The sequence below is a fragment of the Anser brachyrhynchus genome (genome assembly GCF_964034855.1).
Source record: "Anser brachyrhynchus genome assembly, chromosome: 16".
Taxonomy (NCBI): domain Eukaryota; kingdom Metazoa; phylum Chordata; class Aves; order Anseriformes; family Anatidae; genus Anser; species Anser brachyrhynchus.
Window position 1 is genome coordinate 275,529 of NC_137734.1, and position 25,156 is coordinate 300,684.

At 43.7% G+C, this 25,156-nt stretch overlaps 1 protein-coding gene across 25 annotated transcripts; it reads left to right on the plus strand.

Moving 5' to 3' along the window:
- Positions 1-46: 46 nt before the first annotated feature.
- ELMO2 (engulfment and cell motility 2) lies at positions 47-25,150 on the plus strand. Of its 25 annotated transcripts, none has more exons than XM_080558524.1 (25): positions 47-491; positions 1,178-1,256; positions 6,804-6,925; positions 7,502-7,627; positions 7,770-7,810; positions 8,284-8,356; positions 8,681-8,731; positions 9,507-9,688; positions 12,617-12,716; positions 12,942-13,093; positions 15,421-15,522; positions 15,735-15,813; positions 16,440-16,478; positions 19,488-19,538; positions 19,871-19,993; positions 20,647-20,781; positions 21,164-21,268; positions 21,352-21,460; positions 22,102-22,238; positions 22,565-22,728; positions 22,811-22,923; positions 23,242-23,349; positions 23,695-23,777; positions 24,110-24,187; positions 24,740-25,150. In XM_080558524.1, the coding sequence occupies exons 4-25, from the start codon at positions 7,550-7,552 to the stop codon at positions 24,938-24,940; spliced, it is 2,304 nt and encodes a 767-aa protein (XP_080414650.1). In that variant the 5' UTR covers positions 47-491; positions 1,178-1,256; positions 6,804-6,925; positions 7,502-7,549; the 3' UTR covers positions 24,941-25,150. The 25 variants fall into 25 exon arrangements, with proteins under 25 accessions (XP_080414650.1, XP_080414630.1, XP_080414635.1 ...); XM_080558504.1 differs by having other exon boundaries at positions 6,804-6,906; XM_080558509.1 differs by having other exon boundaries at positions 6,804-6,906; positions 16,443-16,478.
- The last annotated feature ends 6 nt before the right edge of the window (positions 25,151-25,156 follow it).

Here is a 25,156-nt window from a genome sequence, read left to right on the forward strand (position 1 = left end):
GGCGTGCGTCGCTCCCGGCGGGCGGGGCCGTGCTCGGCTGTGGCGCCCCCCGGGCGTTCCCTGCCAGCTCTGCGGCTGGCGGCCGGCACGGCCGCGGGGAGGCTGCTCTATTGGAGCCGGTCCCGGAGACCGGCATCGTTGGCCCGAGCAGCCGATGCGAACTGTCCCGCGCGGTCCCGGAAGGGCGGAGGGGCCTGGGGCGAGGGCGACTCGGGCCGCGTACCGCGGGCAGGCCGCCTGGGGGCGGTGGCCGCCGGGGCCGAGCGGCGACCGCCAGGGCGGCCGGACCCGGCGGGGCGGGGCGGGGCCGGCCGTGGTCTCCATGGCAGCGCGCTGCGGGCGCGTGACGCGCGTGACGTCAGTGGGCGCGCCGCCAATGGGCGGCGAAGGCGGCTGAGTGACAGCCGGCGGCACCAGTGGCCTGCAGCGCCTGGGCAGGGCGGCCGGAGCTGCCGGGCGGCCGGAGCGCGCAGCGGCCGCGGCGGGGCCGGGTGAGCGCGGGGCGCGGGTGCGGGCGGGGGCGGGAGCTGCCCCGGGGCGGCGGCGGCTGGGGCGGGGGGGCGCGGTCGCTGCCGCTGCTTCCTCTCGCCCCGCGGGGCCTGCCCGCGGTCCTTCCAGCCGGCGGCCCTGCCGCGAGGCTTCGGCCTGGTGGCGGCCGCCGCGGTGCCGCCGGGCCCGCCCCGCGCCCGCCGCCGGAGGGGCCGGTGCGCTGGAGCGGCCGGTGCGCTGGAGCCGCGAGGGGCCGCGCCGCCCTGGATCTTGGTGAGTCCAGGGATGGGCCGCGACCGGGCATTCGTGCCCGCCCGGCTGCCTCCGGCCCGCGGGCCCAGAAGCCGTGCGAGAACGGCGCTGCTCGCGGTTCCCAGGAGCCGAGCGGACCCGAAATACAAAAGGGACAGCGGCTCGTCTGGAGAAATAGTCTGCTCCTTACGGGGGGCTTGGGCCCAAGATCCGGGTGTTGCTGACTGGCCTTGCAGCCTTCTTTCAGCTCACTTGACTGATTAAAAATAATAAAAAAGCGGTTATTTCTTTCTGCCTTTTACTGTCTGTTTCCGTGTTTCCTAGCGGATCTGCCCAACTGCGTTGGAAGTCGCAAGACTGGGTCTAATGTCATAGACCGTTTAGTTTAGTGGTTTTTTTTGTTTGTGTTTTTGTTTGTTTGTTTGTTTTTTTACAGCCAAAGTGCAGCCGTGTGCAGCTTTGGACCCCAGAGGCATTGGATCTGAGCCACCTGGTTCGTTGGCTTCTCTAGTGGAGTACGTTTGTCTTTGCCTTCTAGACGAAATAACCTATGAGATTGTATGTAGTCCTCAGGTCGGACTTTGCTGTCTGCTGCCCTCTCCTGCTGCTTGGTCAAGGAAGCAGTCTTCTCTGCTTGCTCATCCAGTTGGTCACTCTGCTAATGTCACTTCCACCTCACGTTTGGCCTGTTGGTACCACCATCTGGAGACTTGCTGAGAACTGACTAGGATGTCTTTTTGCATCTGCAGGATTCAGAAGCCGCAGCTATTCACTAGTTAACTGCGGGATTCTACCAGGCAGCTTTTCTTTTTCGTTGAATGTTCTTTCATCCTCCTCATTTTTATTCTGTGTGCAGCACGCTTTGTTCTCTATCTGTAACGAAAAGATTGAGTTTGTGAATAGGGAAAGTCTGTTTAAAATACTCCACTTGTTTTAGCTTGCAGCTTCTCAGAAGTCTCTTGAATAGTGTGTTATGAGTGGCTCTGCTGACTTCTCCTTGCCTTGCAGCTACCCCTACGCCACTGATTTGTATGAAGGATCTCACTCTGCAGAAGCAGAGTGAATTCATCTTTGATGGATTTCAGCTTGGCTGCTCTCCCCCAGTATAAAACTGTGAGAATTGCTTACATGCTGTTTTTGAAAAGAATGTGCTATGAGAGACCAGTAAGTAACTGATCACAATAATTATGCAAAATTGCAACCTCTGCTTCTTCCCCAGAGCTTCTGAACAGTTGTTTTAACAGATGTGTCACTAGGGTACTGCAGAATACCTCTTCTAATGTTTAATGTCTGTCACCTCTCAGGTCTGCAGACATACAGTAAAATCTTTCAGAGCGCTCTTGTCAGACCATCTCCTGTTCAGAGACTGGCCTGAAGTACGCTTTTTTTAATCTAGTCTTTATTCTCCTCTCCTTTCCTCCGGAAAGCAGATACTGCTGAGCCACTGATCTGTGTAGGTCCTGCAAAAGTTTGTTTGACCTGAGTGTCTGAAGTGTTTTGTACCTTTTTGAATTTTTAATTCCTACTTTTCTGTGTTCTTCTGTTTAGCTGATTCGTTTTGATGTGTGCATCTCGTCTTTGGTAGGCTCTTGTGGTATCTGTTCTGTGGTGCTGCTGTTGAATTAAATAGTCTGTAAGCTATGTTTCATTCACTTTGTTTGCTGCTCCTTGAATGCTGTTTGGAATAAGGAATTCTGGTTATGAGTATGTGCTTATTAATGGAAGAACTTAGGGGCACACACAGTCTTAATATATCACGGTAAATTATTTTCTGAGTTTGTATGCAGCTTAAAGCTTTGTTTGAGATACGAAAGTAGCGTATTAAAACTTGTTTGGTTTCTGTTTTCAGTGACAAGGATACTGAGGGAGCTGCAGGTAGAGTGTGTTGTATGTAGGAGCTGTGAGTTAGCCTCTGTAGTACTTTTTCTAGTGAAACAGGAGATTTTGTGTAGAATTTCCCAGAGCATCAATGTTTTTATTTTAATATGCAATTCTTTTCCCTGAATGATCGTGTTCTTCACAAGAGAGAAGATAGATAAATTCTGTAAAGATTTGTAAAGGCTTCTGTGTCTAGTAGTCTGGGTATTTTTGTTTTGGTGTATAAAACACTGTATTTCTTTGTGTTCTGTGACAGGCATTGTTATAACTTGAATTCCTTATGCGGATGTCTTCAGTAGCAACTTGCAATGTAAGTTGCAGTATAAATAAAGGACTATGACTGTACTGCAAGAGGCTAAAGGGAGAAGTGGTAATTAGTCAGATGCTAATTAATTATGGGTATATTAGTTGAGTGTTGCAGATTCAGTTCTTAATGGTGGAGGAAGTAAGTGATGTTTGAGCCTTGCCTCTTCACATTTGCAGTGCCTTGAAAGCTGAATGGTGAATCATAAAATCACAGAACAGCTCGGCTTGGAAAGGACCTTAAAGCTTACCCAGTTCCAACCCCCTGCCATGGGCAGAGATGTGCCACCCACTAGATCAGGTTGCTCAGAGCCTCGTCCAGCCTGGCCTTGAACACCTCCAGGGATGGGGCATCCACAGCTTCTCTGGGCAGCCTGTGTCAGTGCCTCACCACCCTCAGGGTGAATGACTTCCTCCTAACCTCTAATCTAAATCTTCCCTCTTTTAATTTAAAACCTTTCCCCCTTGTCCTGTCATTATCTGCCTGAGCAAAAGGTTGCTCTCCATCTTTTTTACAAGCCCCCTTGAAATACTGAAAAGATGCATTAAGGTTGCCCCTGAGCCTTCTCTTCTGCAGGCTGAACAGCCCCAGCTCTCAGTCACCACCCTCGACTTCCTGGCCACTCCTCCGTTGCTGCAGCCCCGGATGCAGTTAGCCTTCTGGGCTGCAAGCGTGCATTTAGATGGTTTCTAGTCATGAGTTAGTTCATTTGTGGAAGAAGTAATTATCTCTCAGTTATTGCAAGCTGTTCTGATTATTGGAGATGGTGTGCGATTATGATTTTTCAGGCTTCCAGGTTTAAGTCATTGCAGGGTTTAGTTGCAGAATGGAGATCAGTGAGTGGAAATTGCATATCATTTGTGAATTGTCTGTCTGTTGCTATACTTCATTGGTAGAAATCTGTATGTCCTGCAGATCTGGAGCTGTCATGCAAGTTGGGTATTTTGTCTAGAGAATCTGTACAGAGCTGTGCTACTTCTTGTATACTAGTAATTGTGATAATGGACTTAAAGAATTAGCCCCAAACAGGTGTAACTCATTAGCTACTGCTGCAAAAGTCATATGAAAGTTTGAATGATATGGGGGAGAGGGAAGGTTAAGGGAAAGGAAGTGATAAAGATTGATTCGGTTTTTATTAGGTTCATCCATTTATTTCTGAGACAAAATGGCTGATGCTACAGAGTTTGTTGCTTCAGCAGACATTCTTGGTTCTACTTTGTTTTACAGTGTACTTGGATGTTAGAGAAAGTCATGTTTTTAGGATCAGGAGGGACTCCTCAGTTGTAGTATGGCATGCTTGGGAGACCTTTTACGTCCTCGGAAATAGCAGGTATTGGGCATTGACTTAGGAACAGAGTGAGGATAGGGTATGGGTATAGCATGGGCTAGTATCCACAGCAAGCCTTATTAATCAGTGCTGTATGGAGGGCTGCAGTCTCCTAAATGTATCTGGGTTCAAAGCATTCCTGTTCTGCAGATCCCTACAGGCTTTGTTCTGCTTATTCAATGAGGCAAGGGGCTATTCTGGTCCTGGGTTCCTAGTGCTTTTTTGTTCCCTGAGTTCTTAATTTAGTTTGGACAAAAGAAGTCATCTGCTTCAAGAATGAGTGTAGAAAAAAGGAGTTGGGTCCAATTTACTGGTTGCAATGGGTATGAAAATAGTACCAGCGACTGTGTTATGAGTTTACGGTTAGAAGCATCCTGAGAATGTGTTTGCTGCACGTTAACATGTCTCTTAGCAAAGAGTAAAATGTCTGTATGTTTCCCTCCTGGAGTGAGAGACTAGAACAATGATAATCAAAATTTATGAAGAAACAGGAGGATGTTGCCGTGTGCTCATGAGATTTGGAGGCAATGTTTACAAAGGACAGCATACAGTCAGTGCTTTCTGTTTGTGAACTAGCCTAGCTCTAGGGCTGCGCAGGCTCCTTTGAAATACTAATCTAAATGAGCTCTCAGCTGAGCAGTCTTCCGTTGCGTGACCTCAACTTGTTCAAGCTAGACTTTTTTACCTGGTGTACCTTCTTTGAGGGACACCTTCATTGTTAAGGGGGGTAATTTTTTTATCCAGAGAGAATCTTGTAGAGGGAGATGGCTTGGTTGTCTTCCCTCCATTATTAGGAAGTAAAACACCAGGTGTTGTTTGTGCAACTGGCTGACTCTAATGCGCAATTTTGTATGATGAGAATCATAAATGTTTTTCTCTCATTGTCATTAATGCCTACCTGTTCAGCCTGATTGGGTCACTGAGTCTGTTGCTTTTCGAAGGCCGGCTCTTTCTGAAAGTTAGTCTGAACTGGTCCTGTGCTGCTTGTCTCAAAGGATGGAGACGTTATTTTGAGAGACTGGCAAAGCTGAACCTAACTTGAGTGGATTATGGGTGGTTCAACTTGACAGGTACTTTTCCACATGAATTGTGTTTAGTCTTAGTCATTTTCTGGGTTCTAAGAAAATGTAAACGGCTCTTCGGATTGATGCTAAAAAGAAAGGAGAAAGTTGGAAGGAGCAGTGACTGTATTCGTCTCCGTGAGTAGGGTTAAACTGCATTTTCAGAATATCATGAAATTTAGAATTTGGTTTGTCAGATAGTTTCCAATGGGTGGGATGGTAGTGGACTGGATCCAGCTGTCATAAGAGTGGAGGAGGATGGTATTCCTGTACCCATGTCATTCCAGTCTCCTTTTTGGGATGGCTGAGGACCCAGGTAGTTTTGGAGTTCAAGATTCCTGTGTCCTGCAGGAACTGCAGAGACCTTCAGAAGGGTTTCTTGTGTTAAACAATGCTTGGTTTAATAGGAAAATAACTCTCACCAGAAAGTGCCTTCATTGTAAAGCAAGCATCTATGATCTAGTGGGGACTTGAGGGTAAGGCTAGCTGCAGTGGTAACACTGAGCATTTCCAGGAGGTGCTGTGAAAGAAATGCTAAACTTGCACCCCTCGTCCTCAATTCCAGCAGGTAGGAGTGATGGTAATGTTGTGACCATCTAAGAAGACTGCAGCAGGAGGCTGTAACGTTCTTTTCTACGCTTGGAAACAGAGAAGGGAAAGACACAGTTTGCGCACTGTCTTAAAACTGTGGCTAGGAAGTTTCCTGAACTGGAGTGAGAAGATAGTCACAGGGGATTGTGTGTGCATGGAAGCAGAGAAACATTAGCATGCATGAGTTTTTATATCTGTCCGTGGAGTTATACCAGTCTGTGCTAGGGAAGGAGGAGGCACGTGAGCTTCATTAATTGAGACCATCTGTGGATCTCTAGGCTAACATCCTATGTGGGCTAGGCATTCACACCTTCTGTGGTAGACTCAGCTAATTTTTTTAGAAGTGCTGTGTCCCAGGACAGTCATGTAGACCAGCTTCCTGGGCCAGGTATCCCTGGCTGCTTGGTCTTTGCTGATCCATGGAAAGGTCTCTCCTCTGCACTCCCTTCTATTAGTCATTTGCCTCACATCAGGAAAGCTCCAAAGGTGGCTGTTTTACCTTTCTTAGCATCTCTTTCCCAGTTGATTAAGTCAGGCAAATATGTTAATCATGAAACAGCGTCCCTGCTCTGTATCGTCTCACCTCTGTTCTGGGAAAGGGGGATTGGGTTGTCACAACAGCAGCTCCCATAGGAGCTGTGGAATTGTACTTTAGGTGCTTATCATCTCCATCTGGATATGCTGGAAATTGAGTCTTGGGAAGAGTTCTTAAGGACAGGACTTTTGCGGCCAGTCAGTTCTCATGTTTGGAAGCGTGAAGCTGTTGCACCTGAGAACTGGTGGTAAGGGTCATCTCTCTCCAATGTGACTTTCTCTCCATGGCTCTGTGGGAGACAGTAGGGCAAATCCCTCCGCCTAGGAGAGGGTTAAAAAGGAACTGAACAAGTACATTTCTTTACAGCCTCTTAACTACCAGATGAAGCACAAACCAGCGTGTCTGACAACTGTCTGGAACCAAACCCTGAACGCAAGCTTGTACTCTAAAGCAGATAAAGGAGTGAAAGGTAGACCTCCAGAGCAAATGTTGAGTGAACTTTTCTTCTGTAATGAATATTTGTGTTTTGAAAATACAATGTTATAGAAAGGGAAAGGAATAAAGCTAACTACTGCTACTCTGTATAGGAGCCTGTTTGGGTATCCTGAGTAGATCAAGGTATCTTAAGAAATGCGATAAGGGCATCAATAATCACCAGCCCATGGGAGGGAGGCTACCTGGTCTGTATGCTCCTTCTCTCACATACAGACAGTAGCTGAGTTTAGGGAGCTGTTGCTTTACTAGTCCTCAAAACTGACCTGGTAGTGCAGAGAGAGGGTGGAAGATGGGACTTTGCTAATCAGAGAGTTAGTTTCAGTCTTGTATGAGTATCCTAACAAGCTCTCAGAAATATTCTTTAGGGGGTAACATTAGGCATAACATTTCACAATGTGCTGTTTTAGTATGAGGCCTTGATCCCAGGTACACTGGATGTTTTGTCCATATTGATCAGGCCCAGCAAACTATACTGCTGGTCTTCTGTATCTCTTTGAAACTTGATGTCAGGTGCAATGTAACAATTCAAATAATTATCAGAGAGCTCTCACTGTCTTTTCTCTTAACAGGTGTGGAGTTGTATGCTGTTGTAAAGGCATCTGCAGGAGTCTGGAGCAATGCCACCACCTTCAGACATTGTGAAAGTAGCTGTTGAGTGGCCTGGTGCCAATGCTCAGCTGCTGGAAATAGATCAGGTGAGACAACGTAACCAGATGGTGGAGGAGTCTGTTTCTTCCATGCACTACGACTTTGACGCTGGAATGCGGAAAGCATAGAAATAGTTCTTTTCTGGTTGAGAGGAACATGGCTGCTGAGAACTCTCTCTTTCTCTTCTAGAAAAGGCCTCTTGCATCCATCATCAAGGAGGTCTGTGATGGGTAAGTCTAGTTCCTTTGGGAACCCTTGTGGAGAAAGTCTGTTCCTCTGACAAGTCTTGCTGGGGTACTGTGGAATGTCTCTGCTGATGGTTGTCAATGTGCTGCTAGTGTGATCCATGCTGCCTGCTGCAGTTTTGGCCACAGAATGGGCCTGGGTTTATGTCAGAAGAACTGTACTCCTGGAAAACTGAGGCTTTGCATCTTTATTCCACTTCTGAGTGTATGTGTGTGCCCCCAGCCTTGGCATCTCTGAAGATTGGCCCAAGTGCAGGCATCTTGGGAAGTTCCACAGAATGTGACTTGGAGTGGGTTGAAGCCCCTTCTCCCCAAAAGCAATATCCTTTCTCTTCCCTTTGGGAGTCTTAGTTTCCTGTACTAAGGTTTTGCTTGGAAGTTCTTTTTCACCCTCCTGCAATCAAGCTGCTGTTCCTAATTGAAAGGAAGAAGAAACTCACATATCCTTCCTCTTCCAGGTGGTCGCTGCCAAACCCTGAATACTACACCTTACGATATGCTGATGGTCCTCAGCTGTACATCACAGAGCAGGTCAGTCTGAGAGAGCAATTTGCTGATATTCAAGGCAAAAGTGGAAGATGCATTGGACTAGTATCACAGAGCAATACTGTTACTAATCCTGGAGGTGCAGCATCTCTACTATCAAAAATACTGACTTGAATGGTGTCATTCAGCTGAGGAACCTTGCACTTCTCCCTTTGAATGCCTATAGGTGCAAGGACCCAGTGGTCCAATTCAATATGTTCACCAGGGCTATGTGGTATAGGAACCCCTTTACTTGTGCATGCAAATGTGCGCTGTAGATCCAGTTACATTCCTTTTCCCCAGTTCTCTGTAGTTTCTGTTTTCTTTCAGACTCGCTGTGACATCAAGAATGGAACAATCCTACAGTTGGCAGTCTCCCCGGTAAACACTTCCTCACATCCCTTTTTCTCAGTATCTGTCCTACTACGGTAGGCTCTTCTTGCCTCTCATCTCTTCTTCCTTTTTCTCCCAGAATTGTTGGGGGCTTACCTTTATTGTGGGCCGTTCTGCTCAGTGAAGCATATGCTCTTGTTTTCCTTCCTGGTTGTGGTGCATATCTTTCTTTTGGATGCTCTGCCTTTGTATAGGTCTTTCTGTAAATAAGTCCAAAAAGTATGTTTATTTTATTTACTTGCTGTAGCTTCCTTTTCAGAAAATTCTTAAACCTTCTTGGGCAACTGTCATTAGTTGAGAGTGGGTAGAACATGAAGAAGTTACTTTGGCAAGAGATGGTTGAGAGGACATAATTGATCTGTGTTTGAGAAATCTTACAGAATGTCATGTGGGTACCTAAAATGAACTTGTGTTTCTCTTTGAATGAGAGAGATTTTTTAAAACATATTTCTTTAATGGTTTCAGTCCAGATTTCTGTATCCACTTCCAATCACCTCATGAAGAACAAAAACATGCTATTTTACACATTAGGGTAAATGCTATTTATTTATCTCCTGTCTGTCTGCAACTGTTGTCAAGAACAGCCTTTTCTTAGTTCATCTTAGACTTGGTGATCATTCCTGCTACTTACTCTGTCAATGGCTTGTATCTCTCTAGCTTTGCTCTGTGCACTGCCCATCTGTAGTCTTCTCACAGAATGTTGCCGATGTTGGCAGGACTCAGTCTGCAGTCTGTAACAAGCATCATCCCTGTATCTTCCCAGTCTAGGGCAGCTCGCCAGCTGATGGAGAGGATCCAGTCACACAGTATGGACACTCGACTGGATGCCATGAAGGAATTGGCTAAACTTTCAGCAGATGTGACCTTTGCCACAGAGTTCATCAACATGGAAGGGATTACAGTGCTGACACGGCTTGTGGAGAGTGGGACCAAGCTTCTGTCCCAGTAAGTTTACTGTATTCCAGGACTCTGGAACAGGGCTATTGAGTTAATAAAACAAGGCCTCAATCAGGGGCTAATTTGCTTGCTGAAGTGGCATTGAGCAGCTAACCTCATAGCAAATGCTGGTGTAGTAATATAGACAAAGTTTTCTTAGTCTTTTGGTAAACCTCGTAATGACTAAAAGACTCTTATTACCTTTCTTATGCTCATAATCTCTTAGAGCAGTTCTGCTTCAGACTGCAGATGAATAAAGTAGTCCATTTTAAAACCCACATACAATTGCACACAAGAACATTCCTTTAGAACTGGCGGTATTTACATTCCAGTCAGCAGCAAGCACATTGCTGGCTCTTGTATATGTGGTTGGTACTTTTTGATCTGCATCAGAAGGATTGACATAAAGGCCAAAGGTTTGTTTATCTCAGGAAATGGAAAGGACTAAGAAATGTATATAAGGGAAAGTATAACTCCTCCATCTTCGACAGTTTCCAAGTTCTGAATTTTCCGAGCAGAATTTTTATCTCCTTAAGAACCTTTGGGAGTTTCTTTCATCTTTTGGCATCTATAGTAGTACTGTGTGGAAGGAAGTTTCACGTTTACTTGTTACTGGCTCTTAGTTGGGAAATTTGTTTGTAACTTTTCATTGTTTCGGAACCTGGCTATTTAATTTCTACCCTTTTATCTGTTGTCCTTTAGTCAGTTACTAATGCAAGAAAGGGCTTTGTTTTCACCAACCCCCATCTGCTAACAGGTATTTTTGTTTGCTTTTGTTTTGTTTTGTTTTGGGGACTGTTAATGGAAGCACCTCCTAAAAAATCTTTTTCGAAGTCCGGAGTCAAACTTAACTGTTCTCATCCTGTCTTACAATTTCTTCTGTGCTTCACTATGAGGTGGGTTAACCTTGGCTGGCAGCCAGATGCCCACCAAGCTTCTCTGACTCCCCCACTCCTACAGAACAGGGGGAGAAAATCAGATGAAAAAGCTTGTGCGTTGAGATAAAGACAGGTTACCAGTCACTGTCATGAGCAGAACAGACTTGACTTGGGAGCCGCAGTTCTTCAAGAACTGCTCCAGTGTGGGTCTTTTCCTCAGGGTGCAGTCCTTTGGGAACAGACTGCTCCAGCATGGGTCCCCCATGGGCCACAGTTTCTGCCAGGAGCATGCTCCAGCATGGGCTCTCCATGGGCTGCACCTTCCTTTAGGACACATCCTCCACCTGCTGTGGTGTGCAGTCCTCTGTGGGCTGTAGTATTTGTAGCCACTCTGCCATGGTCTTCCATGGGCTGCTGGGGACAACCTGCGTTACCATGGTCTTCTCCACTGGCTATAGGGGAATGTGCTCTGGTGCCTGAAGCACCTCCTTTCCCTCCTTCACAGACCTCGGTGTCTACAGAGTTATTTCTCTCATATTTTTCTCATTCCCCTCTCAGCTGCCATGCAGTGTTGCTTTTTTTGGTTTGTTGTTGTTGTTTTTAATACCCTTTGAGACATCTGTTTCCAGAGAGGCACTACCAGTGCTGCTGACAACCTAGCTTTGGCTAGCGTCACATTCATCACACAGCTGCCTGGGACTGGCTGAGTCTGACCCCCAGCAGCCCCAGCCTCTCCTTGCAGCCCCATTGCTCCAAAAACCTTGCCGTGCAAGCCCAATAAACATACACATGTGAAACATAACTCCCCTCTAGAAGAGCTGTGGCAATTCCTTTCTGTGAAATATCTTCTTTTTTCTCTTCTTTTTTTCATAATGGTATTATTCTTTTATTATAGTTTCCCCATATTGTCTTAGATACAAATAGCTGATACGTCCTTCATGTTCCTGTTGGAGTCCTCTTTAAATATTAGTGTTATTAGAAAATGTTATTTTCTGCTTTCTGTACAGCACAACAGGTAGTTTAACAGTAGTGTATCTTAGTTCTTTTGGAATTCTTTGAATATTGTCTGTTCCTGTACATCTGTTTTTCATATTTTATGGCTTGTTCTTGAGGTTTCTCCAAGCACATTCATGCTGAACTCTGATGCAAATAATTTTACTTGGCTTTTCCACTCTAGTTGTTTTTTCATTGAAAGCACTTTAAAAGTCTTGATAAATTATTGTTGTTACACTTATTGATCGTCTATTTTTGATATATTAGCAACTAATGTTTTCAGCATACCTCATGGTCATTTTTTCCCTTCACTGTTCTGGTTTTGTATTAAATTTTCCACAATTTGTGCTGTGCTTTAGTTTTGTTTGAAGCCAGGTTCCACTATTTACAGCATGACATGTTTTATTGTTTTTTCTCTGGTGTTAAAACACTTTGGTTGTTTTTTGTGCGTTTGTGAAGGGCTTATCCTTTCCAAAGACTTGTGCATTTTTCATGCAATTATTTTCTCTGGAGCTCTAATATGATGACTATTGAAAAATATAGTATTTACAGATGGTTTAAATTTTCAGTTGATCATCTTAAGAAGTTTTCTCCTTTTCAAGTTGGTCTTTTTTCACTGTCTGTCCCTATAATGAATATCCTGTGTTTTTTTTGTTGTTGTTTATTGTTCTTTTCCTCCCGTGAAAATGTTGAATTTGAGTAGCGATTCTGTGCATTGCTCAGGAATGAATACTGCATTCTTTCTTTTGTTCTTCCATTGCTACTGTTATTCCTTTGACTAGCCGGGTACTGATCCAGGTGATTGTGAGTCTTTGGTGGCAGGACTAGGGACTTATTGTTGCTGGTTTTAATTTGTGCTTGTAGTCAGAAAAAATAAAATAGGATTACAGAGAACAATAAAATTCTCTTCTTAAATGCAAATGCTTTATTGGTCCCTTAGCTGACAAACTGCAGTCTACTGTATTAGGAAAAGATGGTGGCGTTCTTCACTTATTCAGCTTGGACAGGATTCTTCCTTGCTACCAAACTACTAACTTGCTTGTAACTGCATTCTTCATTTTCTTAGTTACAGTGAAATGTTGGCTTTCACCTTGACTGCCTTCTTGGAGCTCATGGACCATGGTATTGTCTCCTGGGACATGGTTTCAATAACCTTCATCAAACAGGTGAGTTTGGGTCAAGGGGTTGAGTGCATGCTATTTCATTTTGAGCTTTAATGAAGCATCCAGGACCTACATGGTGACTGTGAGAAGCTGAGTACTGATTGAGAGCCCAGTACAATCTTAAAATTTTAGCCCAGCTTTCTGAACCATGTTTCTCTCAGCTTGTCTCATTCACCACAAGATTTCCTGGATGGGCATATGTTGACTTGATGGTTTATCTGGTTTTAGATTGCAGGGTATGTGAGTCAGCCTATGGTAGATGTCTCCATACTCCAACGATCCCTAGCCATTCTAGAAAGCATGGTGTTGAACAGTCAGACTCTGTATCAGAAGATAGCAGAAGAGATCACCGTAGGGCAGCTCATTTCTCATCTGCAAGTGTGAGTATCCACCAAACAGTGGTGTGATCTAAATCAATTTTACGAATCTCTTTTAATTTGAAAATATATCCTTTTATGTTTTAAATATATAAAGGTGCTATTTTGAAGGTATTACTGATACAATGTCTTATTTGAACTTGAGATTTTCTAACATTTAACATGGGGGAAAAAAAAAAAAGAGATGGTCCTAGAAAAATGTGTTCTGTGTTCTGTAAGCCCTTAAGCTTATAAGTATATGTCTTAAAGATATTTTGCCTAAACAGCAGCAAAGGTATGTTCAGTGTTAGAACAAACCCCTCGGTATGTTTTATTAACACAGAAAATAAAAAGCTGAAATAGCATACCCCTTGCAGAACAAAGTGTTCATGAGAACTTCTTCAGGTTTTCTGTTTGTTAACTAAGGTCAAATGTATGAGCATTTTATGCCCACAGTGACACATCATTTGCACTACAGTTTAGTTAAAATACAGTTCCTTGATTAAGAGTTATTAATTATGTTCACAAATGGAGTTTTTTGCGTTTTCCAAGTCAAAAGGTTTGAGAAAACAAACTAACTTAGATCAAGTGCATGTTTCTCTTTTTGTGGAAGAGTAGAACTGAACTAGATAAACAACTGTAAAAGCTGTATATTCATTGGTCAGAAACAGATGATTTGGAAAGAGGAGAAGAGGAGGGGGGAAGAAAGCAAGAAAAGCCATTGTTCTCTTCCTTGATATGTGGGATGAAAAACAGATGATTAACTCTTTGATTCTAATAGACACAGTTTAAAGATGGGCGAAGGTGGCAGATGACTAGATGCAGAAGCTTAGGGAAGTATTAAGTAGGTTGCTGAAGATAGATTCTGTGTGTGGAGTACTGTGGAAAGAGGCTGCACAGTGAGTCAGAATTTGCGGTGCTTGTTTGGCAAGAGTATGCATAGGGAAGAATACTTAACGGAGGATAGATTCTGGAAGAACAGGTCCATGGAAATAAGTCTGAAAGGGTTGCGTTAGAAGAGGAAAACTTAATTTAAAAATTGTTTTGCTATGTTAAAAAGCAAACTGTGTGGTGAAAGCAAGCCCCAGAAAGGAGGGTAGAACAGGTGAAGTGACATTTCAGAGACCTGCGGATCTTGGAGGCCCAGGGTAAACCTAGAATGATGCAAGAACATTTGCCTGTTTGAAATACGGCAGATTGATCAGAATGAGGAAGACTCGGAGGGAACAGTAGAAAAGACAATATGGTTGTTATCCACAGATATATCATGGATAAATGCCAAAGTGGGAAAATAAGTATTTAAGCTAAAAGATGTTTTAGCTTTAGAAGTTTTATGAAAAGTGTGTGTGCGTGTGTATTTGTTTAGGTGATGTACTGGACCTGTGTTAATCAAAAGATCTTGAAGTACTGCAGAACTCTCCCAGGAGTCATAGAAAACCGAAAACAAAACTGAATTTGATCAAGAATCTTGAATCAAGATGGGGGTGAAAAACAGTGTGATCAGCATTCAGAAACTTATTGAAAACATTACAAGTGAAACCACACGCTGTGCGTGATTTGGGAGGGGACTAAGCAACCTTTACCTCAAGAGGCTCGTCAGTGACAATAAGAAAAAGACATGGGTTGGGCCCATGACATGAGGTTGGAGGGCAATGCCATAAATAGAGGCATGCTTCTACATTAGTTACATTGGCAGAGATGAAAGTGTTCAGTGGCTTCCATCAACACAGTGAGAAAAATGACGTGCTCCACTTAAGTTTATAGTTGTAGCTATATAATAGACTGCAGTATAGCTAGGTTTTACAGAGATAATTTCAGCACAAAAAATTAACTGTGGTGGTGCTAGACACTGAGCTCTGGTGGGCTGCAGTTTGCACAATCTTTTGAATAATGGAGCTATCTAGATATTGGGGAAAAAAATCTTTACTGTGAGTGTGGCCAGACACTGGAACAGGCTTCCTAGCGAGGTGTTTGCCCTGTGCTTGTCAGTGTTCAAGAGGTATTTGGATAACGACCGTAATAATATGCTTCAACTTTTGGTTAGCCCTGAAGTGGTTGGGCAGTTGGGCTTGATGATCTTTGTAGGTCCCTTCCAACTAAATTATTCTATTCAGTTGACAACTTCTGTCAGATTTTATAATCATAGAATCATTAAGGTTGGGAAAGATCTCCAAGATCATCTGGTCCAACCATCCCCCTACCACCACCATCACCCACTAAACCATGTCCCTAAGCACCATGTCCAACCTTGCCTTAAACACCCCCAGGGACGGTGACTCCACCACCTCCCTGAGCAACCTGTTTCAATGTCTGACTGCTCCTTCTGAGAAGAAATGTCTCCTAATTTCCAGCCTAAACCTTCCCTGGCACAACTTGAGGCCATTTCCTCCAGTCCTCTCGCTGGTTACCTACAAGAAGAGGCCAACCCTCAGCTCCTCACTACTTCCTTTCAGGTAGTTGTAGAGAGCAATAAGGTCTCCCCTAAGCCTCCGCAGTTCTCATGAAAGGTTGGATGACATACAAGTAGATTACCTGAATCCTGCCTGTCCACTGAAATGCAAGAGAGCTGCAGTAAATGTTTTTACGTGAAGGCAAAGCAGCAAGCTATAGTTTTTCTATACTGTATGTTCTCTTCTTATGAGCTTCCCATTACTGTTTTCTGCAGCTCAAACCAAGAGATCCAGACATATGCCATTGCCCTGATTAATGCCCTCTTTCTGAAGGCACCTGAGGACAAGAGACAGGTTTGTAGCTGCTAACTGACATTAAACCTGAATGATGGTTCCTAGCTTACTTCATACTTCCTGGTTTACCTTTATGCCTCAGAAATTGAATTGTCTGCGCAAGGCAGGCCTCAGACCTTGCCAAGCACTTAAACAGCTATTTCAGTGTAGCAGCACAGGGGTAAAAAATGCTATCCTATTAATAACGTGTTCTCAAGCTGCACATTTTTGTTTAGGAGATGCTCAGAAAGGGATTTGAAAGGCCTTGAGACAGAAAAAAAAAATCTATGCAGCATGGAAACTTCTTGAAGAAACTGAATTCTGTATGGGAGACCAAGGAAGAGGGAGGTTGTGAGTAGTGTCCTTGGTGTTCTAGGTGCCAACTTAATCAAAAAAAAAAAAAAAATCCTTTCTTAAGTTATATGGGGATATTCCTGCTGGCAAATGTGAGAAATGAAACACCTGCTCTGAGGAAACCCCTGACATCTCAGCTACATGCAAGATGTGCATATGTCTGTATTGTGTAGCTTTTCTGTGTTAAGCCTATCTTCTCTAGTGCCCTGTTTGTGTCTTTTTTTTTTTTTCTGGACTCGACTCTGAGCTAAATCCTGTCTGCTTCTCTTTGTGCCTTTTTTGCTTTCTGCCAGCAGGACAAGCTGCTTAACCCTCTAGACCTGCCCATCACTGTAAGTAACTCGAGGCTGGGGGCTGGTCATGTGGAACTGTAGGCATGATAGCTTTTCTCCAATTATGCCTCCTTGTGTCATAGAGACCATGCATAAAAGCTTCAGATAGTGGATGAGCCTAGGGAAAAGAATGGGAGGACTCCTGGGAGTGGACTCAGATTTTGAGGGAATGGACTCAGATTTTGAGGGAAGAAGAATCAGTGGCAGGAGAAAATGGAATGACCTGTTGTGCGCACAGAATATTAAAGATGATCATGAAAGGCTTGCTTTTACTTTGGAAACTCACACAATAAGACTAATCACATGAACCAGTTTTAAAACTGGAGACAGTTCTGTAGACATCTGTCTCCTTAAACTTAAAGCCTGAGTCTATACCACAAATCTAGCCTGCCTTAGTGTTAGTTTCTTATCCACCTGACTCTTTATGAAGGTAGATATTTAACTGTGAAGAGCAGTCACAAAATATACTGCAGAGCAGTCACAAAATTTTCTGGGGGCTAGAGCATAAATTCTGCCTAATCTGTGACCTCCTTCATGGGGGTTGTACGAGAAAGTTTGGGTTGTTTCTTTTTTTTTTTTTTTGGCCTCATTCTATTTCCAGGGGAATCACCACTCTCATTAATAGATTGTTTTGAAACCCTCTGTATCTTGAGATTCTGGCATATTTCTTAGGTTTTCTGGGTGGCATAGAGAATGCTCTATTTTTGCCGAAGATGAGTGCCATCAGAAGGGAAACTATAGCCTCAGTAAACTTTACATAATATCCAAAATTAATTGATATGTTTAACACATGAAAATGAGGAAGAACATACTACTCCTCTGTTAGTAATTTGGCCCAGATAATAAACTTCATAGCAAACAAAATTCCAAGGAATCTTTTTCTTTTTCTTTCCCTCCCTTGAACACAATCCACATGGTAACAAAGGGCAATGAAGACTATTACATGATGAGAGCATCTTTCATATAGAGGCTGATAGACCTCGCATTGCTCAGCCTGAAGAAGAGAAAGCTTGAGGGGATCTTATCAATGTGTATAAATATCAGATGGAAGGGAATAAAGAAGAGGGAGCCTGACTCTTCTCATTAGTGCTTATTGACAAGACAAGAGGCAATGGTCAAAGTTTAAAACCTGGGAAAATTCCACCTGAGCACAAGGGAAAGCAATCTTACTGTGGGGGTAGTCAAACACTAGCACAGGTTACCCAAAGAGGTTGTGTAGTCTCTGTCAGTGGAGATACTGAAAACCTGACTAGACACTGTTCTGAGCAACTTGATCTTGAGCTGCCATTGCTTGAACCTGGGGATTGGACTAGATGACCTCAATAGGTCCCTTCCAACGTAAATGATTTTGTGTTTCCATGACCCTGTCAGGCAGCAAATGGTTATTATTGGACTCTGCTAAAAATAGATCCTTTGGCAGTGGTTAGGCTGTGTGTGTCTTCATGCTTCTTACTATGCTATTCAGAATCATTTAATTGTCTTCATCCTTTCCACTGTTTGTCCTTCAGTCACCTGTTACTTGGTCCCATGTGCAAACTAATTCCTTTAGGGTAAGAATTGTGTTGCATGCATGAACAAATTCTAACAGCAGGCATTACTCTAATAGAGTAATATTTCCTATCAGTCATAGTTAAAAATGATGACTTGGAAGGCAATCTGAAATCACTTCCTTCTTTGTTTAGATGCTTCTTAGATATCTTCCACCCAAGCACTGACTCATTTTGGTTGTAAAATGAGTGTCACTTAACTTGGCAGCCACTATGGCTTGGCTATAAGTCAGCATAGAGCACTCTTCTTTTCAAAGTTTTCTTCTTGGAGCAAAAATGATCATAGGGACTCAGAATGAGGTCAATATATGTATTTTAACCATACTCCTTATGCAACCTGTGAAGAGCAGGGTTGATGTGAGCAGTTGGAACTGTCTTGGGTTGCTCAGAATGTTCTGCTGATTGAATGGAATTGACTAAGACTGCACATCTGTTTCCAATTCTCAATCTGTGCTGCATGAGACTGTGAAGAGATCTGGGACTGACAGTTCTTTTGGACTTCCTCCAGATGACATATCACCCAACAGATTTTTCTTACCCAAAGATGTTGCTTATACCAGCAACCTTCAGATAACGTTCCATCTTGACATCAGCACTTGTGCTGTTCACCTTGCAGGTGTAATGAGATTGCTGGTATTTCAAAAAGTGCATCTTCACAATTCACAAGGGAAGTCCAACTGCTTAGGTTTTTGCAAGTGCACGTGCAATTGGTCCTAGAATTGAAAGCTAGCAGCAGATATTTGCATCTGTTTGACATCACAACTTGATGGTTGGGAAACCCTCCTCATCTGGGGAAGGAAGCCATACAATAAAAGTGGTAACTGGAAGGTTTTCTTTAAGCATGAAATTCACTTACCCCTCTCCTCTTTTTTTTTTTTTTTTTGTTCACTGGAGTGGTTCTGAAAATTGGCCTTAAACTTATTTCTAAACATCTCTTTAGGAACTGAGATAAAAGGAAATATAAATTTCAGAGGAAGGGTTTTGAGATAGATGAGAACTGAACACTATGTCCTCCAGTCCTGGTTCTCTTGAGTGTAGAAATAGAATCTAGCTATAGAAAGCTGCAAAACACTCATTGAAGGAACCTTTTATAGATCACATTCTCTGGGCAGCCCATAGTATACTCCCTGCAGCCATATGTCCTGATGCTGAGGTATCATTAGATGTCCAGTCTTAAGGTAAATTTTCTTCTATTTTTGGGTTACCTTAGAGCCTTCCTTCATGTTAATGATGTTTGTAGGCCCATCCATGAGTTTGGCCATGGTAAAGATGACCCTAGCATCCCAACTTAATGCTTGCTTTGTGGTGAGACCCCATGCTAAATTGACAATCTGTGGTGAAAGCACTTTGTTATTTGTCAGTGCTGTCTCCAATTCATAGGTGTCATTCTTTTTCTCCTTTCTATATGATGTGAACTTCTTATATTTCACTCATTGCTGTTTCATCTTTAAATCCCCATCAGGAAATGGCTAATGCATTTGCCCAGAAGCACCTGAGGTCTATAATCCTGAACGTGAGTATGTCCAAAATGACAGAGTACTTACTAATGTTTTCTCAATAAAAGTGTCCCTTGTGCAGAGTATAAATTCTGCTGCCCTCAGGGCATTTCCAGAAAAGTGACTCTTTCAAAGGTGAGATTGGAGTCACTTGTTCAAAAGAGAGTTAATCAGCATGCTTCTTCCTGCTGTTAGAGAGCATTAACACTATGCTTCTGATGAAATATGGAAGTTAAACAGTTGAATTTTCATATACAGAGATGTACATGCAACCTGCCATGTGCTTGCAGCTAACAACTCAGTGTCGGTCTGTACTATTTTCATTCCTACCCTATCCTTTATTTTGCAGCATGTGATCAGAGGAAACCGCCCAATTAAAACAGAAATGGCACATCAGCTGTATGTGCTACAGGTTCTGACTTTTAATCTCCTGGAAGAGAGAATGATGACCAAGATGGATCCCAATGATCAGGTCACTATTAGAGCTGAGTAAGAGTTGATAGAATAGAAACTATAAGGGGCCTTATTCCTAGGATGCTTTGCTCCATGGAATTTGTATAGACTTTGCATATAGTTTTGAAACTACTCCTCACATTGTGGTCTTTGAGATTCCGGTATGCTCATGACTAACCTACTGTATTCTGTGGGGCTTTTTTAGTTATAAGTGGTCGCTGGAAGCCATATATTCCTTTCTTGACCTCTGTGATGCCAGCTGTCAAACTGATTCCTCTGCCTCTATTGAGGGCATTTGCTTTTATCTGATACTTTCCCTTGCGATATGCAGGGAAGCCAGGCACTTATTAAAGCGTCTGTTACTTGGTTCTTATATGCATAGTAGTCTTGAATGAAAAATACCTTAATGTTATCTAAATGAAATGCCTAGAAATTGCCTTTAAGTAAGGTTGGGTCAGTTAAAAGAAGATGCAAATGAACATTTTGTTTTATCCAATATACTTAAACTTGCCATTTTGAAGTGGATTGCCTTATTTTATGTAATGTTAATGACCTTTGTCACCTCTGCGTTCAGTACATGAGCTCTGGAGAGAGGTGGGACTGTGCATTATGTGAAAACACTACCCTACTGGTTGCTTATGTGTTACTGTTTCCCTCCCTTCTGTCCCTCAGGCACAGAGAGACATCATATTTGAGCTGAGAAGAATTGCATTTGATGCAGAATCTGACAGCAACACCATCCCTGGCAGCGGAACAGAAAAACGCAAAGCAATGTACACCAAGGACTACAAGATGCTGGGATTCACTGTATGCATTTAGAGAGAGTGGTGGGGAAAAAGAAACAAACAGCTGTTTGCTTCACCATGCTTCTGTTATCTGAGTTTTAGAAACTCAGCTAAACTCAGACTCCCAGAGAAGATTATTATGAACTTGTTGTTTGGATAAATGCCAGGGTTTGTTAGGCACATCCTCTGAAGATACTTACTTACCCATTCTGTGAAGAACTCAGAATCAGCCTCTCTTCTAGGAAGTTCAGATAGCATTGTCAGCAAGTGTCCATGGTTACCTCTTGGATAGATGTGAAGGAGTGCTTGATGGACAGGTTGTTGTAAAATTAATTCAGAAAAGGTTCTTACAACATTTCTTTGGGCTAATTTCTTTGGGTTCTTTCTGCACGCTCTTTTCACAGAATCACATCAATCCAGCCATGGATTTTACTCAGACTCCTCCAGGGATGCTGGCATTGGATAACATGCTGTACTTGGCCAAATTTCATCAGGACACCTATATCCGGGTAAGTGAAACTGCTGTTCTATGCAGAGACAAACACCTTGGCAACTCTTCCGGCTCACTGTTTCTTGCATCCTCTTTCTGCAGATTGTTCTGGAGAACAGCAGTCGAGAAGATAAGCATGAGTGTCCCTTTGGACGCAGTGCCATTGAGCTTACCAGGATGCTTTGTGAGATTCTGCAAGTTGGCGAGCTCCGTAAGTAACATTACCTCATCTTCCTGAGTTGCTGGGCTGAGGCTTGCCGGGGTAACTTACAGGCTGACCAAGATTCACAAGCATTTATACATTGGTCTCATTTCTGCCTTGTTAGGACAGTGGGAGCTTGGAATTGCGTTGTCAGTGTCCCCATGATAATACCAGTATTGAAGTTAACTAAGAAATTTTGTTGTGTGGACTCTAGTTCTCCTTAAAAACTGACACAAGTGGAAGGCTTCAGCAGGGCACTATATAAAAACCATTCTAGAAACCATAATAAACTTATGTTTAGTAGCTCAGTCTCAAAAAAGCATTTGGAGACAATTAGCAACTGGAAGAAATTTTGTCAGAGGAAAACCAGTAAAAACTGCAAGCAGTCATTGGGGGGACTAGTCTGAAAAGGGGACATTAGTGTCAGAGGCTTGTATGATGAAGTGTGGGGCTAGTTGCCATTCCCAACAGGGACTGTCTATGGGGAGACAAAGCACTGTCTTCAGAGACAGACAAAAACTGTCTTCACCTCTTTTGAGTAAGTACTATTGTACACCATTGGCTTCTTGTCACTGTAGTGGATTTTAGATGCTTTTAGTAGCTTGTGTGCTGTATGTTCACATGGTTGTGGTTTCTGTTTATTCCTGAAGCCAATGAAGGCCGGAATGACTATCACCCCATGTTTTTCACCCATGACCGTGCATTTGAGGAGCTGTTTGCCATCTGCATCCAGCTGCTGAACAAGACCTGGAAAGAAATGAGGGCAACAGCAGAAGATTTTAATAAGGTCAGAGTGAGGAGAGCAGTTTTTGTAGAATTTTTTGCAGAACAGTGTGTTCGCTCAGCCTTGGTTGAGTGACAAATGCTTTTGGTTAAAGAGAAGGGTATGACAGGGTGTTGATGTGGGCTGTAAGGGAGGATTGTCCAAACTTTTATTTGGTATGACCCGAGATCATCCTTTGTTCATCTGGATCTTCAAAGCCACCGATATATTGACACTCCTGGCCATGGTTATTTCATGTCTGTTCTTTGACGCTGAGCTCTGCCCTGGTTCTCTGCTGCTGTTAAACAGCAAGAATATGACTTGCTTTTCACCCTGCCCAACCACTTTAGGTTATGCAGGTTGTGAGGGAACAGATCACACGGGCTCTTCCCTCCAAACCCAACTCTTTGGACCAGTTCAAGAGCAAACTGCGCAGCCTAAGCTATTCTGAGATCCTGCGACTACGCCAGTCTGAGAGAATGAGCCAGGATGACTTCCAGTCACCACCTATTGTGTAAGTGTCTAACAAAAACAATTGCCTTCTATGCTTGCTGTTATCTCTAGTTCCTGCTTACTTTTCCATATTTGATCACCAGGGAGCTCAGAGAGAAAATCCAGCCTGAGATCTTGGAGCTGATAAAACAACAGCGCCTGAACAGGCTTTGTGAGGGAAGTAGTTTTCGAAAAATTGGAAATCGCAGAAGGCAAGGTAAGATGATAAGTGTCTACTGCATCTCTTCATGTGAAGAACTGTGGGCAAATAATACCTAATAGGTTAACCTGAGAGTAACATGTTGCTGGAAAGGGAAGCTGATTACCTGGTCTTACCTGATTACCTGTACCAGCCAATAGTTTGGGATGGAACAGAAGTTAATTTCTAAGAATACAGTTATCCCCTTATGAACAGGAAGTAATGCTGAGGAATTGGAGTAGAGGGGTTGGGCTGGGGAGACCGTAACAACATCGTGGCTGTAAGATCTTATGTGGATGATCTTACTCAGTTTAGTCTACTTTCTATGTGTTCCAGAAAGATTTTGGTATTGTCGCCTGGCTCTGAATCACAAGGTGTTGCACTATGGGGATCTGGAAGATAACGCCCAGGGGGAAGTGACCTTTGAATCACTGCAGGAAAAAAGTAAGTCCTAATTACTATGTTCTGAGCCCACTATGTCTTGTTCTGTGCACTGCCATCTAGAGGCTGTTTTGAGTACCATCTCAGAGAAGAGAGAAGAAGAGCTGTGGCTGAAGCTCCTAACTGCAATGAGATCAGTTTTCGATCCTTGCACAAATTCTTTTTGTCTTGGCAATTGCTTGGTATTTCTTATGATAGCCAACTGTAGGGATGTGCTACGAGTAACATATTTTGGAAAACTGCAGTAATGAACTACAAAACCAGGAAAAATGCATAGCTGCAAAGACAAAATTCTGTCTCTTCCTTGTTAGGATTTCCTTTGTGCAAGTTTTACTTTTTTATTGTTAGTTCCAGTTGCAGACATCAAAGCCATTGTCACAGGGAAGGATTGTCCACACATGAAGGAGAAAAGTGCGTTGAAACAGAACAAGGTAAGTGTTCTGTTTTTGCCTATACATAATACCTAATGTTATAGAGATGAAGACTGGGAGTAAGCAAGAGGAGCAAATTGTTTTCCAAATTGCAACTTGTCTGGTGTATTATTTACAAAAATCCATCTAATATCTCTGCCTTTTCCTAGTTCTAGTTTGTGATTGCAGGGTGCCCTGAGCATAGTCTGGTTTTGCTATAGGCCACATTGACTAAAAATACTATTATGGGAAAGTGCACTGAGCTGCAGCAGTACAGCTGCTCTTGTGTTAGCAGGTTGAAGGTACTGTGATATTTTGTTCAGTTAACGAGCGAAAGATTCTCTTCCATTCAGGAAGTGTTAGAATTGGCCTTCTCGATATTATATGATCCTGATGAGACCTTGAACTTCATTGCACCTAACAAATATGAGGTAAGAAGCATAGCGGTTAATGTGTGTCATAGAATCTCCCAAGTTGGAAGGGACCTACAAGTATCATTGAGTCCAACTCCTGGCTCCCCCAGGACGACCCAAAAATCAACCCATGTTTCTGAGTGTGGTCCAAACACTTGAATGCTGTCAGACTTGATGTTGTGACCACTGCCCTGGGGAGTGAAGGAACAGAATAAAAAACAATGAAGTCTAGTTTAGGAAACTGAGAAGGATTGGTTGCTTTTAAAAGGCATGATGAAAAGTTCTTTCTTCCTGGTCAGTTGTTCCTTCTTTACTGTTCTGTAAGGCACCGATTCCTAAAATGGATTTGCTTTCTCTGCAGTTACACTACGATCACAACTCTTGGCCCTCTCACTGAAGCCATAAGCTCGTGCTTACCTTTCAGTTTTTAATTTACATGGGGCATCTCTGCTCACCCCCCTTTTTTTCCCTGCCCCACTGATTAACTCCCTCCTGTTACCTATTTTGGAGCTGTGTAAGGAGTATCTATCGCTTATGTATGGAGGTGTCAGTTACCCTTCCTCTCTACAGTACTGTATCTGGATCGATGGGCTTAATGCTCTCCTGGGGAAGGACATGTCCAGTGAGCTAACTAAGAGTGACCTGGACACGTTGCTGAGCATGGAAATGAAGCTGAGGCTCCTGGACTTGGAGAACATCCAGATCCCCGAAGCACCGCCGCCCATCCCCAAGGAGCCGAGCAGCTACGACTTCGTGTACCACTACGGCTGACGGGGCCTCCGCCCGCGCTGGGCCGGCCCGGGCCCGCGGCGGGCGCCTGAGCTGAGGCGGGCGCAGCCGCCTGGGGGCGCCCCGCTGCCCGCCCGGCCCGCACCCCTTCCTTTCGCGGCAGAGCCGCCGGCCCGCGGCGGGGCGGGCTGCGCAGCTGCCTCGCGCCCGCGCGCCTTTTGTACGCGTCCCAATAATAACCAGTAGCACGGCCCTGCC

What these genes read in the sequence shown, in the direction of transcription:
- ELMO2 (XM_080558524.1), top strand. Translation starts at nt 7,550, where the DNA reads ATGCCACCACCTTCAGACATTGTGAAAGTAGCTGTTGAGTGGCCTGGT. An exon ending in CAATAACCTTCATCAAACAG is followed by an intron (nt 12,717 to 12,941) that starts GTGAGTTTGGGT and finishes ATCTGGTTTTAG; the next exon opens with ATTGCAGGGTATGTGAGTCA. An exon ending in TGAGGTCTATAATCCTGAAC is followed by an intron (nt 19,539 to 19,870) that starts GTGAGTATGTCC and finishes TTTATTTTGCAG; the next exon opens with CATGTGATCAGAGGAAACCG.